This window comes from Enhydra lutris, unplaced genomic scaffold (genome assembly GCF_002288905.1).
Source record: "Enhydra lutris kenyoni isolate GAN:26980312 unplaced genomic scaffold, ASM228890v2 scaffoldscaffold11, whole genome shotgun sequence".
NCBI classification, from domain to species: Eukaryota; Metazoa; Chordata; class Mammalia; order Carnivora; family Mustelidae; genus Enhydra; species Enhydra lutris.
In genome coordinates, this window is record NW_019154095.1 from 13,590,320 (window position 1) to 13,606,158 (window position 15,839).

General features: G+C 39.8%; 1 protein-coding gene across 1 annotated transcript in view; it reads left to right on the plus strand.

The window, feature by feature from the left end:
- Positions 1 to 15,839, plus strand: part of LOC111144452 (teneurin transmembrane protein 3) — a 494,164-nt gene that overhangs the window by 357,135 nt on the left and 121,190 nt on the right. The window contains exon 6 of the mRNA XM_022498770.1: positions 4,015 to 4,137. Coding sequence (XP_022354478.1) covers positions 4,015 to 4,137 — 123 coding nt within the window. The remainder of the gene's footprint in view (positions 1 to 4,014; positions 4,138 to 15,839) is intronic.

Consider the following 15,839-nt stretch of genomic DNA (forward strand, 5'->3'; position numbering starts at 1 on the left):
CCTGGATTACACAGACATTACTTAGAAGAATCTTTGCCCACCCTCCGCCAGCAAATACTGTCTCTGCCTTCCGTTTTCTAGACCTGGTCGAAAAACCTCATCTAGCTTGTGGCCCTCACCAAAGGTATACTTCACTTTCTTCAGTAGGGATTTTCACATTCCAGTGCCCCCTAGGAGAACAGACAGGGGTATTGGGCTAAGCCCTTTGTGATCAGAAGGTCTGGGTTGAAGGGCAGTGTCTACTGTTTGCCTGCTTGAAAGCTTAACTTCCCCCCAAAGCCTCAATGTTCTCAGATTTAAAATGAAAAAAAATAATAATAATAATAATATTCATTGGAGTCTTCATGAAGATTAAAAATAAAGCAGGTAAAGCACTAGCACAACATTTGATAACATGGTAAGTGCTTAATGAATGTTTTCTCTAAAAAAAAAAAAAAAAAAAAACTGCGTCATGATGTTCTAGTGCACAACACATTCCCGCCAGCCGATACCCCTCACCCAAGCTATGTGCCCAGAGGGGTGATGGACTCCAAAGGGCACAGAGCTCCCAGACACTCCTTGGCACTCTCCCCCCAACCCACTAAGTCATGTGTACACACCAAGGATCAATTTTCACCATTCATGAGTAATGGTGCCACAGGCTTTCCCATGGGTTCAAATCTTGCTTCCCACCTCGGGGCGTTGAAGAATTGGGTTCATCCTTCTGCATTTACATATGTGTTTTATTTCACTGATTTTCCCTTATTTTGTCTGCCAAGACCTTCCCATATAGCACTGTTGCACAATTGCACAGTAATTTCTCTAGTATTTTTTTATTTTTATGAGATTGCTGCCTCCCTCTGTCTCCCCCATCTCATTTTTGGAGTCACTTTTACTAATATCCTGTATTTGTAGAAAAATCTCAAGTTACATATAATGAGGGAGAGCATAACTAAATACGAAACGCCAAGATTTTCAAAGTACATACTATCCCAAGACTAGACAACTGGTTGGTCTCTGTTTTCAGTACAATGTTAAACAAGATATAACTTTATTTGGTGTGGTTCTCATTATACAGCATCTTAAGCAGACTGGAATTTCATTTTATTGAGATTTACTGTAAGAAAAAAATATATATAATAAAGCTATTGCCCATCTGGCAAATAAATAAGTAAATAAATAAATAAAGTAAAATAACTCTCCAAACAGAAACATAACATTACTTTCTAACATTTGACATCAGTGCAGAATCCCATGGGTTATCTCTCTTCTTCAAAGTCTATTAAAACCAGTAATATAAGCAAATCTATCATTCGGGAAGACTTTTCATGTTACATAAAAGCTCACAATGGTGATAAATTATTTTGTGTAGAAACTTTGACCCTTTCGGAATATTTATCATCGCTATGCCAAAGAATGTCTGTCAAAGCTTGTACTGTATGTAGAATGAGTTCCCATTATTTTATTCAAAAATTGCTGAAATACCCAAAACCTTGAAAAATGTATGAAGTGATAAATGTTTAGAAATCTCCTGACATTTTGCCACTCAAACACTATGTAATTTAATGCAAAATGAGATATGAAGTTATACCCCCTTACAAGTTGACAATTTGTGAATTCAAGGATTCTATAAGCTCTATCTTAATCCTTAAAAAACCAGAGCTTGAAAGGAACTGCTACCAGATTATAATTTAAGAAGGGGAGTATATACATTTGTTAAAAATACACAGGGTAGATGTAACTATGTTTGGATCTGGGTTTGCTGTTCCTTACTATAGCATAATTTTATATCAGGAGTCATTAACAAAAGAATGCAAAACATGTAGAATACCCTCAAACTGTTGAACCTTTTTTAAAAAACTTTAATAATATAAAGTTCTAGTGGACTTTCAATCAATTGCTTTTCATAGACTACTACACTAATATAGTCATTGATTATTTATTAATAATATAGCACTCTGTTCTTGACCATTTACTTGTCTTATATTTATTAACTTTTCCCTTAAATTACTGTTTTTTTTTGTCCACAACAGTGTTTTCTTAGTTGAAAACATCAGAACATAGATTTCATTTACTTGACAGACACTTATTAAGACCTATGAGGTATGGGGCACTGTGTAAGGTAAATGAGATACAAAAGGGAATGATAACAGTCTTGGGAGAGATGCTTAACCCAGTCAGGGAAGGCTCCCCCTCAAATTGGTACCTAACATCTGAGCAATGAATGGATATTTTACAGTGGACAAAGAGCCATACAGTCAGAAGGAGCTATTTATTGAGAGGTAGCCTGGTCTGGTCAGGTGACTTCAAATAGTTCAGTAATCTAGGGGCACCTGGGTGGCTCAGTTTTATTATTTATTAAGCGTCTACCTTCAGCTCAGGTCATGATCCCAGAGCCCTGGGATCGAACCTCGTACTGGGCTCCCTGCTCCCCGAGGAGCCTACCTCTCCCTCTGCCTCCCTCCCTCCCCCCCTTCTCTCATAAATAAATAAAATCTTTAAAAAAAGAAACAGTTCGGGGCGCCTGGGTAGCTCAGTGGGTTAAAGCCTCTGCCTTTGGCTCAGGTCATAATCCCAGGGTCCTGGGATCAAGCCCCGCATCAGGCTCTCTGCTCAGCAGGGAGCCTGCTTTCTCCTTCTCTCTGCCTGCCTCTTTGCCTACTTGTGATCTCTGTCAAATAAATAAAATCTTTAAAAAAAAAAAAAAGTTCAGTAATCTGGAGTACCTATGCACTAAGAACGGTCCTGCTATGTACCAGCTCTCGGTAACACACTATCATAGACCTATCCTGCTAGGAAGTTGACATCAATTAAGTAAGGTAGGTTTAACCAACCTCATTTTTTAACTAAAACTAATGTTAATAATATTCCATCATTTGCCCAAGGTTAAATCCTAAACTGCAGATTAAACCAAAATCTAACTCCGTCTAACTCCCCTGCTCTTTACACTGACCATTTAATTGTGTTACTATATGTATTACATATTTAATAAAGGCTTGCCTTTTAACAGTGTTTCACACAGTTTCTCACACTGTTTCTAACAATACTTCTTAAACATTATGTCTTTCTTCACCTCTCTGGTAAATTCCATCTATATGGTGAAATGGCAAATAATGTCCAAGAAAAAAAAAAAAAAAAAACTTTTGTGATACAGTGATACGATCATCCATAGGTTTCTCTAGGGATATTTAGCCTCCTTAGGGATGAATTCTGAAACTGTATTCTGTGGAACACAAATGAAAGTTTACTTCAGGATTAGTGGTCAATATCACAGTGATTATTCTTGTAAATATTTCAAATACTTTAAGAAAAATAATATAAAAAATTTTAAGTACATTTATAAATGTATAAAGTCTTATGGTTGTCTCTTTTCTAAATGTTGCAAATAAAGAAATCTAGTCAACACATTTACAAACTTTTTATAAATCTTTAAAATTATCATACCCACATCAGAAACTCTTCATGAAATGACCTGACACATAGCATGTTGCTTCATCTGCACCGTTGACAAATTGAATGTCATAAGCTCATCTTAAGTCTAGAATATTCAAACATGCCATATTTTGTGCATCTAAATTCATTCTGTTCATTTCATAGGCCAGCAGATTTATCTGGGAGACCAGTAGTTACTTTTCACCTTAATCCCAATGAACAGCATCAGGTTTCCCGAGAATGTACAGATGTTGCAACTGAGTGTTACAGGTGTGCAAGTGGCCTGAGGTCAAGCAAAGCCGACATTGCTACAGCGACGTTGCTACAGAGCATTCCACCCCTTACCTGAATGACAGTGAGGAGTGGGACTCAGAGCAGAGCAAATAATCATTCATTCCTAAGAGCCTCCTGGGCTGCCTTGCTCTCTATGCTGCATTTGTGTGAGGAACTGTTTCCTTTCTAATTTTTATATGCAATTATCTCTGGTATTTGAGAACATGGAAATTTCACTTTACATACGAATCTTGTTATAAACATGTTTACGAGTTGCCACGCTGCCGAAAAACAGCAGACCTCTAAACAACGCGTATTCTTTGCCCCCAGCAATGCATCTCTTTGGCCTCAACTGGCAATTACAGCAGACTGAAAATGACACATTCGAGAATGGAAAAGTGAATTCTGATACTATGCCAACAAACACCGTATCACTACCTTCTGGCGACAATGGTAAGAGAAAGAATTATGTGTCTTGTGTGTTTCTTTTAACATCTCTTTCCCATAAATTTATTTTTATCCATGTCACATCCAGTTATATCTGGGAGAGGGAAAAGATTTTGAACTACAGATGTCATCTTTTAATGAGGGGTTTTTATTCATTTAGTTGAAAGATTGGAAGTTCTCCTTTTTACTATAGAATAGTATGATTTTCTGCCTTCTGAGTTGATGGCTAGACTTTTCCACCTTTTCCTCTGTAAGTGTGTATTTTGTCTGATTTTTAGTCTGTAAATAGGCTATAATTCACTGTACCATCTCATATATTGTATCTTGGTGTATTAAGCTTTTTTCATTCAGCTAGCATATGGAGTTGGAATACTATGTTAATTTTGTTATAAAAGCTTTCAAATACAAGACACATTAAAGGATTATAATTTATTGACCTTTCTTCTGCTTGTCCCTTCTGTAAACCTTCATAAATTTGCACTTTGGGCTAACAGACTTTCAGGTCACTTGGTTCTGAATTAAAAACAGAATTTAAGAAGTCTGAAAATTCTTCCTTTCATTTTTCTATATAAACACCCAGGAAAATGTATATATGCATGTATATATTTGTATTATATACACCTGCCCATTATTTCGATACGTGTGTGTGTGTGTATTTTGACACTTGGCAATCTCTGACTTTTTACAAAATGTTATAATACCTAATATCTCAAAGCAACCAAATCAAGATAACTTTTTTGGTCACATAAATATGTTGTCTGCCTTTAAGCGTTTCCCAAGATGTTCTTCCCTGTTTGTTTCTTCTTATCTCATGTATTTATTTTCTGCTTTGGCATTAGTTATGTCCGTCCTCGTGTGGCTGGTTTCTCTGCAAGACTGGAAAGAACCTATTGTGTATTTATAAATAACATAATATCTATTTATTTATATTTTTATATATGCTGCCACTGGACACATACCCATTCACCATGACTAATGCCGTCATCATTTTTCTGTTCTCTGTTTTCTCATCTTTTGTTTTATTTTAACAATACTTTATGGTATTTCTCTTCCTTCTCAGGGAGCCTGAGGAATTCTATAAAGACGTTAGATTTTCATGGTAGTAATAAATACCCTTCGCCCCACACCTGTATGGAGCCTTTTGATGTAAGACTCCACGTGTTCCAAAAAACTCTAAGCTGGTGACCTATTAGCAATGAAAATTGTAGGTGGGGGAAATTGCAGCTAAGTAAACAATTGTTTAATTTTTTATACACTGATAACATACAGATGAACCATTCGCTCAAGTGACAGCACAGAAAGGGAGAGTGTTTATTCTGGGCTTCTAGAGATTAAAATGTAGCCTGTCTCTTAAAGCGGATGGTTTCTATGAAAAGAGCCCGATGGCACGTACTAACCACACGTGGAAGGAACTTTTTTTTTAGACTCAAGAAATTAGCCTAAAAAGAGAAAGGTTTATTGTAGGCATGTTTTCTTTTACAACATCCTGGCCTTTTATCATAGTGAAGATGAAAATAGAGCACAGCTAATTAGTTCCACAATACTTGAGCGGCACAATACTAAGAGAGCTGTGGATTGAGAGCCGCTCCCCCAGCCGCGTGCTGGTCCCTGGTACTCTGCCGGGGAGTGCCTCCTTTGCTTGAATCCGTGGTCCTCCGCTCACATAAACCTCCGTTCAAATCCTAGCTTCTTCTCCTGTTTACTTTGTAACTTTGGTCAAGGGGCCTCGTGGTCAGATCCTGCAAGAAGATTTTGGGATACTGTTGGAATAAACCATCTGGGATCACAGCAGTTCCAGGCATTTGAAAGAACATCATGGTGGAAGGGGTGGGGGTGCGCCTGGGTGGCTCAGTGGGTTAAGCGTCTGCCTTCTGCTCAGGTCATGATCCCAGGGTCCTGGGATCGAGCCATGCTGAGCAGGGAGCCTGCTTCTCCTTCTCCCTCTGCTGCTCCCCCTGCTTGTGCTCTCTCTCTCTCTGCCAAATAAATAAAATCTTTTAAAAAAGAAAGAACATCAGTACATACAGCTTCAGAAATTCTGCAGAGCGAATAGAGTTTTAAAATCTTCTCTATGACTGCAGTAAGAAATCCACACTATGTCCCACGCCCATACCCATCTGAAATACGTTTCCCAAAATAGTGCTTATCCTCATTTTGTGACATGCACCCTGGTTTGCTTACTCTGCTGTGTTTCCCATTTAAACAAGTGCTGGTTGACACTTACTCACAAAATTTCACAGTTTACAAAGGATGGTGGTCCACACTTTCAATAGTACTGCTCTGAAAGTCCCCTCCTCTAGGAGAAACTGAAGTTCCCCGACGTGATCACAGAATGCACTACGTACAGTTGACGTGAGGCTGTAGGACTGCATATACATGGAAGGAAAGAACCTTCTTCCTAGCCTAGCCCTGTAAAGAAACTCCCCACGTAAGGAACAGGCACCAGATGCTCCCGGATGAGTTAGGTACTCCAGCCCACCAGCTGGACTGGCATTCATAGGCCTTCCTCCTTACGGAAAGGAAGGCTAGCTCTGGGCTCAGACCTTGTCTGCAAAGTGGGACCTAATTAGTAGTCACCTGTCTTCTTTATTATGTCTCAAACAGCATCCCCCCCCCCAAAACCCTAAATTATGAAGATTCTTATTTCCATTTTTCCAAGTATCTCTTAAATACTTCCATGTATGTCTTAAATACTTACAGCCATGGGGTTCGGGGAGCAGGAGGGGACAGTATTTACAAGACAGAAGAGGTACCTGAAAATCACAGATTTTAAACCTCTGTGATGATTCTGCCCTATCCATTCACCATCGTCCATGACCTCAGCTTTTTAAGTATCCAGAGAAGCCTATCACATCATCTCTTTAGAAATTCGAGATTGCCACCCTTGGGAGAGCCTTAGAATTCTGAACAAAGCTCACTAGGAGATCTAACTGTGCTAAGTATAATGAGACAACTGAGTCACAGCCCCTAAATACACTACTTTTGTTTATGCAGTCCTATTTTATTCTCATTTTATAAGTACAACGCTAAGGAACAGTCATGGGGTTAAGGCTTCAGGAAACTCCCTCCTAGCTTGTAAGCCCATTTAAACAGAAGCTTCTAAGTGGTATTAGTATATAAAAAAAGAATTTCTATTATATTCCATGAGACCATCTATGACAGCCAGTTTTAGAGATGAAGTGTCAGAAGTGTGGGGTCTCAGGCAAAACTGATGGACGTTGGACAATGTGGATGAAGAGAGGAGAATGAGGTTTTTCAACTTCCAATACCCATCTCTTTCCAGAAACTACAATTACTCCCCTGGACCAAGGAATTCACTTAGCCTAATGTACTGGAAAGAATGACCCAGGCCTGTATTCAGTTCCTAACTCCTTCATTTATTTACTTTGTAACCTTGAGCAACTTACCTAACCTCTTGGAGCCTCAATTTCCTCACGTGCACATAATACCCATCTCCCGGCTCATTGACTGCCAAAGGTCTGGCCGCCCCACTCCGCTCCCCATGCAGATTCCCATCCACACTTGTTAACCCTTGTTCCAGATCTTCCCCACAGTCCTCAGAACCCAGCTCTCTCAACAGATGGGCCCTTCTGTTCAACAACAAATAGAAACCTCCCTAGGAAGTTCTCTTAATTTCTTGTAAACAAGTCATTCCTCTGTGTGTCTGGGTCTGTAGGTTCACACGCTTTGCCCTGTATTCGAAGCTCATCTTCCCATGAGCACTCTCGATCCCATTCTGTGTCTTCCAGATTTGCCCACTGTTGACACCTGCCAGGAACATGAGAACCTACGGAGGCCTCTCAACGTCTTTTAAAAAAAGCCCAAAATCCCTCAACTCTCCCTCCTAGTCCAGCTCTACCCTATTTGTCCCTTCTCCCATCGCACCCAACCTTCATAGCACATCTGTATTCATTATATTCCTTTCCTCACCTTCCACATACCCCTTTCTCATGGCTCGTTCTCTACCATCATGCACTGAAACTGGTGTCTTCTGGGGTTATCACGTGCTACATTGGTAGCATCGATGAAGCCTCTTCCATCTCTATCATCTTTGAGTTCTTGGTAGCATATGATAGTTAACCTAACCCTCCTAATGGAAATGTTCTTTTCTCGTAGCTTCTGTGATACTGCATTCACCTTGGCTCTCTTCCTGACTCTTTGGCAGTAACTTGACTCATCTGTTGACTCAGCTTTCTCCTGCTGATCCCTCCACATTGTCTCTACTCAGGACTCTGCTCTTTTTTTGGAATAGGATTCCTCTCTGTTCTCTTATCTGCTCTCCTGGCTTTGGACACGTTCTCTGTGCTATGTTACATTCTGCGTGCTCCCAAATCAATATAGATATATATGATATATGGATATACATAGATATTTTTCTACCTTTGAGCTCCAGACAACTATGCAAAATCTATCCAGGTCCCTTTGGAACTTTTCCACCAGGGTGTCTTCCAGGTGCCTCAAACTTCACGGGTCTAAAACTGAGCCCATCAACTACTTTGGTTCTCTATTCTTGCATCCAGATTCAGTGGCTTAAGAGAACAGTTGGTATCAGCTCTCCTGATTCTGGACATGGACTCGGAAATTCTGGTGATTGTGCTTGGTGTTTTCATGCAGTTGCTTTCAGATGTCAGCTGGGGCTGTTTAAAAGCTACACTGAGCTAGATGTCCAAGGTGGCTCACTCTCATGGCTGGCACTTAGTGCTGTGTGTTGGCCGGAACTCAGCTGTGGCTGCTGACCAGAACATTCCATGGGGCTTGGACTTCTCAGAGCAGAGCAGCTGGTTCTGAAGAGAAGTATCCCAAGAGGGAGCATTCCAAGAGACCCACACAGAAGTTATAGCCTTCGCACATCCTACGATACTGGGCACTTGAGGATGTCACTTCCATTGCATCCTGTTGGTCAAGAAAGTAAGATCAGCCCAGATTCATGGGAAGGAGAATTAAACTCTCTGTCTTGTGGGGAAATGCCAGGGATTCATTTCATGGGAGCATGAGCGATTAAAGATATTGTGGTGACCATCTTCTGGAAAACACAATTGCTGTATCATCTCTTTCCAGATTTGTCTCTCCTTCACAGCTTTCTGGGCCAGGAAATGGGATCATCATTCACCCAGTTTACCTGGGCCAGAATTTCAGGAGGGATGCCTGACTCCTCCTACTCTCTCACCTCCAGATGCAGTGAATAACCTATAGTCCTATCAGTTCTAACTTCACAGTATCTCCTGGATCCATCATCTCTCACCTGAATTGGAGAGGCCACCTTCTGTCTGGGCTGTTATGTCTCTAGTCTTGCTCACAGAGTTTTCAAAAACAAATTTGAGATATCAGTACCCTGTCTGACCCCTCCAGTGACCTCCTAGACTCCCATCAGATGCCTTTCAATGATTTCCAAGGCTCCCCACAGTCTGGCTGTTGATCACTCCATACTCTAATATGGAAACAGTATAGGAGGGAGATAGAGCCTAGGCTTTAGAGCCAACACGCCTGGCTTCACATCCTAGTTCTGATCCTTGATGGCTTTGTTACCTGGGACAAGGTGTCTATAGCTTCTTTGGCCTTAAGTTTTCTCATCGTTAGAACTGTCTTAAGGATTGAAAAATGTTAGTGGCTATCACTATTACTACTTAGTGTATGTCTTCTTTGCCAGAGTAAGAGACACAGATTATATCTGTTTTCCACTGCTCTGTCCCAAGCTCTCAGCAGAGTTATAGACATGTAAAACATGCTCAGTTAATATCTGTCAAAGAAATAGATGAAAATAGTACAACTAAATGCTATAAAGTACATAAAGGGCCCAACTCTGTGCCTTACAAAGTATACACAGAACAAACTTGGTAGAGCCTAGTGATTAAGAATTGAAGCTCTCTTACTGGCTGGCTTGGCATGAGTGACCTTCCCTAACCTGCTGATTCTCCGTGCAGTAGTACTGACGTTTAAATCAAATCCCGCCTGTAGGCTGCCAGGCAGTGACTGGAACATGGCAAGATTTGATACATGTCAATAATTATTAGTTCACTCTTTTTAACACAATTCTAGATCACACACTTGTAATTTGTAGCTAAGTTTTTAAGAAGATATATCTTTAAATTTGCATCAGGAATATTCCCTAAAGCAATAATAGAAATCCTTATTATTAGTTATTTGGATTTTATGAAAGGAATCTTATCCTTAATATTCCTTTGAATGCAGAGTATTGTAAAGTTATTTAATGAGCATATGTTACGTGTCATGCATAGAGCAAGGCTCTGAGACTATAGCTGTGGCGGTGTGGGGGGAAGATAATCACGGCTGTTCTCAGAGCATGCGAATTGCTAGGCAAGGTAGAAACCAGGCAGGCGATTACAGTGAGTTAGCAAATAGAGAGCATCGTGGCAGGATATTTCAACACTACTGTATTTGAAAGGAACAATAAGACAAATGCCAAAATTTAGCAGAGGCTTGTTTGGGATAATATAAGACAAAAAACCATAAATTTTGGCGAGTGTAACTCTGGCAAATTACTTCTCCAATCAAAACAAAACAAAACAAAACAACCACTCCTTTTGTACAAACTTCCAGTTATAAAATAAATAGATTATGGGGTATAACGTAGAGCATGGTGATCATAGCTAATAATACTGTATTGGATATTTGAAAGTTGTTAAGAGAGTAGATTTTTTTTTAATTTTAGTTACCATACAGTGCAATATTGGTTTCTGGAGTACAGTTCAGTGATTCATCCCTTACATACAACACCTGGTGCTCATCACAGTGTCCTCCTTAATGCCCGCCCCCCATCCAGTCCATCCTCCACCCACCTCCCTCCATCAACCCTTAATTTGTTCTTTGTCCTCTGTTGTTCAGAGTCTCTGATGGTCTGTCTCCCTCACTAAGAGAGTAGGTCTTAAAAGTTCTCATCACAAGAAAGAGGTTGTAATTACGTGAGGTGATGGCTGTCAACGAGACTCATCATGGTGACTGCTTTACGTTGGGTACAAGTGTCAGGTCGTCACACTGTACTTGGAAACTAATGAAATGTTTTATGTCAATTATGTATGAACAAAAAATTTTTTCAACTCCTGAGCACAGATTTAAAAACTACGTATATATGTGTGTGTACATATATATACATACATATCTATGTGTGTGTGTGTGTGTGTGTGTGTGTTTTATATATATATATATATATATATATATATATATATATGATTCATCCTGTTGAAACAAAAGAATTCCAGTGCTTTTCAACTTTACATTATTGTTCATCATGTATGAATTTTCTCAAATACTAGACAATTTCGGAGAATTAAATTTTATAGCAAATTGAAGATCACCTATGATTTGAAGAAATGGGCTAAAAGGGCCACAGGTGCCTTGCGTTTTCTTCAGTATTGTTTATATAATTTGAGTTGCAGTGTGCAGTAGCTCCTTAACTAGGTGCCCTATAGATTTTTGTTCATTAAACTGTATTCACAAAGTAGTTCTGTTTCAATTCAATTCTCTTGTGATGCAGCCCTGTCTGTCCACCACGCTAAGTTATGGCATGTGGTTGTTTATAAAAAGATAGGTTCTGTCAGAGATCTCAGAGTCAGGGTATGAATCCAAAGTGACGTCATAGGCTTGGAGGGTGGGCTATCGATTGTCTATAAACGCCTCACCTCGCTTCCTGATATCTTAATTATTAGTGCCTCTGCAGGACTCAGGATGATATTATCATTCCCCCTCCCCAACAATGGAGTTAGACTTTCACAGTTGGATTTCTTTTCGGCCTTTCCATTTTAATAATTATGGGCTTGTTTACTCACATCCTGTGCAGGCAGCAAAGTCATGATCTGGAATGGCAAAATAGTTAGTATTGAGCATCTGTGCTTTTTCTGATGTCACAGAATAATTTGCAGGCAGATACCAAACCTCCTGATAAGGAGTGTGATTTCAATATTCCATTTTGTCCTTATAACGTCTAGGGTTGGTAAATCATTATTTATACAATATCTCAGAGTTCAAGGCATGGTTAATGCAGTATCTGAAAAATGCCAATTTTATGGAAAAAATTTTCCTGATGTGTTTGCCTAGAAACAGGGGAATTAGCTAAGAAGGAGAGGAGTAACAATAACTTCAGGGATGTGACCTCTTTATGTGTTCACGCTCTGACAACCATATTTTAAGACGTTCAGACTGTTGTGACACATACTTACTGATGAAAGGGAAATTCACAGTTAGTAGGTAAAAAGACTGCTAGTGGCTCCCACATTCAGACGCAACAGGACATGTTGGGAAAAAATCTTCAAGATGATACCCTGTTGTGTTAGAAGACATGGTACACCTCACTCTTACTGTGAAGGCTTTAATTGGTTTGATTCCTAACCTACACGCTTTGAGTTTAGAATAACTACAGGGCACTCTGTTGCCCTCTCTATTTTTTTCTCCATTTTTCCTCCTTTTTCTCTTAGTAAAACCTACAAACAACCTTCCTGTTTCCTATAATCATTCCCAGGTTCAGGCTCCGGGGGCTTAAGGATGGAGTGATCTCAGTGAGGGAGGACAGAGAGCACCAGAACTGGCCCTCCTTTTATTTCCTCTGAAGCCAACGTGTTCAGGAATTCAGGACATGATGAAAGACATCTGTTTCCTGGCTTTTATCTGGGAGGACTGATGAGCTTCAGAGGAAAAGGTTGCTCGAGTATTTACAAGTTTATCAAACTGTGTCAATGGCTCGCTGACTTCCAGGTGTGGTTCCAATCCATGAAGAGCATTTGAAAACGCTAACAGGATTGACCACACTTGACTTGGCCAAATGAGAGAAGAGCCGGGACTTGAAAAGCAGGAGTACAGAATTTAGAAAGACAAAGCCCCTTCCCACGACTACGGTCCCCTGACATTCACACTGGAGGCTTTTGCAAGAACGTTACACTAATCTAAGCCACCAGGTCAGTGGATTTAGGTAAAGGAAAGTCAGCCATGTCCCACTCCATCTCTGATTATAGTAAAAGGTCAGGTCTGCAACTGTCTTTTAGAAAAGACCCATTATAAGACTTTAATTCAAAACAAATTAATTGTTTTTTTTTAAATATTTTATTTATTGGAGAGAGAGAGCAAGCAAGCACAAGCAGGGGAGAAGGGTAAAGGGAAAGGGAGAGGCAGGCCCCCCTGCTGAGCAAGGACCCCCCCCCCCCATGCGGGGCTCAATTCCAGGGCCCTGAGATCATGACCTAAGCTGAAGGCAGACATTTAACTGACTGAGCCACCCAGGCACCCCAAAATATATTCATTCTAAATTGTGTAACAATTAGAAACAAATAGAACTGGATGGGCACTTTAAAGCAAGAGTCCTATTTCAGAGGAAAAGCTAGACTAGATGCGTGATCTTCAAGCTATTTAGTTCTTGGGCCTTGAGACAAAATAGGAATACAGATTTAAATTAAAGTGTATTTCCTACAACCATAAGACTCATAAATGTTTTGAAAACCTGTTTTCTTTTAAACGGAATTGTGTTCATAATTATGAGTTGTACCCATTTGACTAAAATCAACCTAATTATTCTATAAGTATGCGAACCATTTTTATAACTACTAAATATAAAAAGTGTACATGTATTGAAAATACCTCTCCGAGTAACGTGAATGGGGGCTTTCCCAAATAGTCCGGGTAGTCATGGATGGATATTATTACAAAAGCAAAGAAAGGGGCACCTGCATGGCTCAGTGGGTTAAAGCCTCTGCCTTTGGCTCGGGTCATGATCCCAGGGTCCTGGGATCAAGCCCCACGGGGAGCCTGCTTCCTCCTCTCTCTCTGCCTGTCTCTCTGCCTGCTTGTGATCTCTGTCTGTCAAATAAATAAATAAAATATTTTTTAAAAAAGCAAAGGAAAAAGATTCAGTATCAATTTTATTCCTGTTTCTTTTTTTATAAACATAAATATAAGAAATCTTGCTGCAAAATAAGCAGATGGGAAGGAAAGGATTTTTTTAGAGTGATGCTATTCAACTGTTTGAAATCCTTATTAGTCATATGTCAAGAATCACGTTGTGATCTATTTCTAAAGGGTGTGTTTAGCGGTCTGCAAGCTGTCAGCTCCGTCACTTGTCTTTGTCAGTCTTACTGAAAGCACAGAACTGACAACTACCTGCTTTCAAAAATATTTGGTCCCAAGTCTTCCACATCCACCCATTTCTCAGCTTCTGTGAAGTATATCCATAAAAAGCCTTCCCAAGGCTTATTAGCAAAGCACTCCTAATTGTACCCGTTACTCTTTCCTTAACGTAGTGGCTTTGTTTAACCCGATATCCACAGAATGGAGTGGAAAATGGAACTTCTGTTCATTTTCATTTACCTTTGTTATTACAGTGTCTTTTGAATGCTTTGTTGTAGCATATGTTTTAAATACCTCTAATTGGCTCATTTAATTTGTGGGAAATACTGGATTATTTCCTGGCAGAGCTAGGACTCATTAAAATGAAACTTTCTGTCAGAAAAAGATTTCTTCAGTTCAAATAAAGTAATAATACATTTTGTCACAGTCATCACAGCTCTGAATTCCTTCTCTAAGACGATAGCAGAGAGACAGATAGAGCACAGATCCTTGCCATGAGTTTGACAGTTGGATCGAATAAAGCATCACTGCCTTTAATAGTTCTTACCTTATGGATGTTGTCTTCATAGTCATGAAACTCTTCTGCCGGTGGAAGGCGTTCTCTGCCAGCGGTTAGCATGGATAATGAGGTCACCAAACAGACATGTTCTCTCTCCTTCTTGATGTCTCGGACTTCACAGCTTACCAACAGTCTTAAATATTCCGATCTTAATGCCACACTTTGTCCTTGATAGAAATACATGCAAGACAGGGAAAGACACTAAAGCTCTCCCTTGGGTTTATAGTGTCTCAAATAAAGGAGACTTCGTCAACAAAACTACTTTCAAGTTTGCCTTTGTTTGGCACATTAGAAGCTTTATATGCTCAAGACAATGTGTCATAGTAAGATTCTGAATATGTGAGAGGTATGCCCTTCTGTTGTAAAGAGTCTACATATGGAAATTGTTGAGGTTCTAGAAATTAATTCCCTTAAAACAGACTACTACTTTCCTCATTGAAAATCTTCCCAAAATATGTAAGGAAGAAGGGAAGGGAGGAGGGAGGGAGGAAGGAAAAAAAAAGTCTTCATGTAGTCTTCATACCTAGGAGTATGACTCCTCTTATTTGAAGACTCCTGGACTAAATGACCTCCATGGGCACTTGAATTCTGAGGTGCCATGATGTTATGATTAGTCAGTCTTTTTCATTACAGGGAGACAAGAAAACAATGATCTCAACTCCTACTGCCCCCATTCAGGCACATCCAATCAACCTTGGTTCTTCTGTCTCACAAATGAAAGAACCTTCTTTGTGAAAAGGAGCCACCTGTTTAATTGCTGTGGGACTAATTGGATAAGTAAACACACATAGTGATACAACAGTAGGCACACATATCATTTCTGTGAGAAAAGCCTTAACCCCTTGAAATCAGTATATGGAGAAAACAACAAAGCAAAACCTGAGACCCTGCAAGTCACAACTTGATTACTATTTCCAAAGCTAATGCTTGAGCCAGGATGATGGCCAGGGAAACAAGGTTCTGTGATGAGCACCATTCTATGCTTACCAGCATTCAAAGCGCGGGTGTGCTATTCAAGCTGCTAAAAACCATTTATAGCAGCTCTGCGTGGGATTAAGGCCATTGAGTGAATTAGATCACT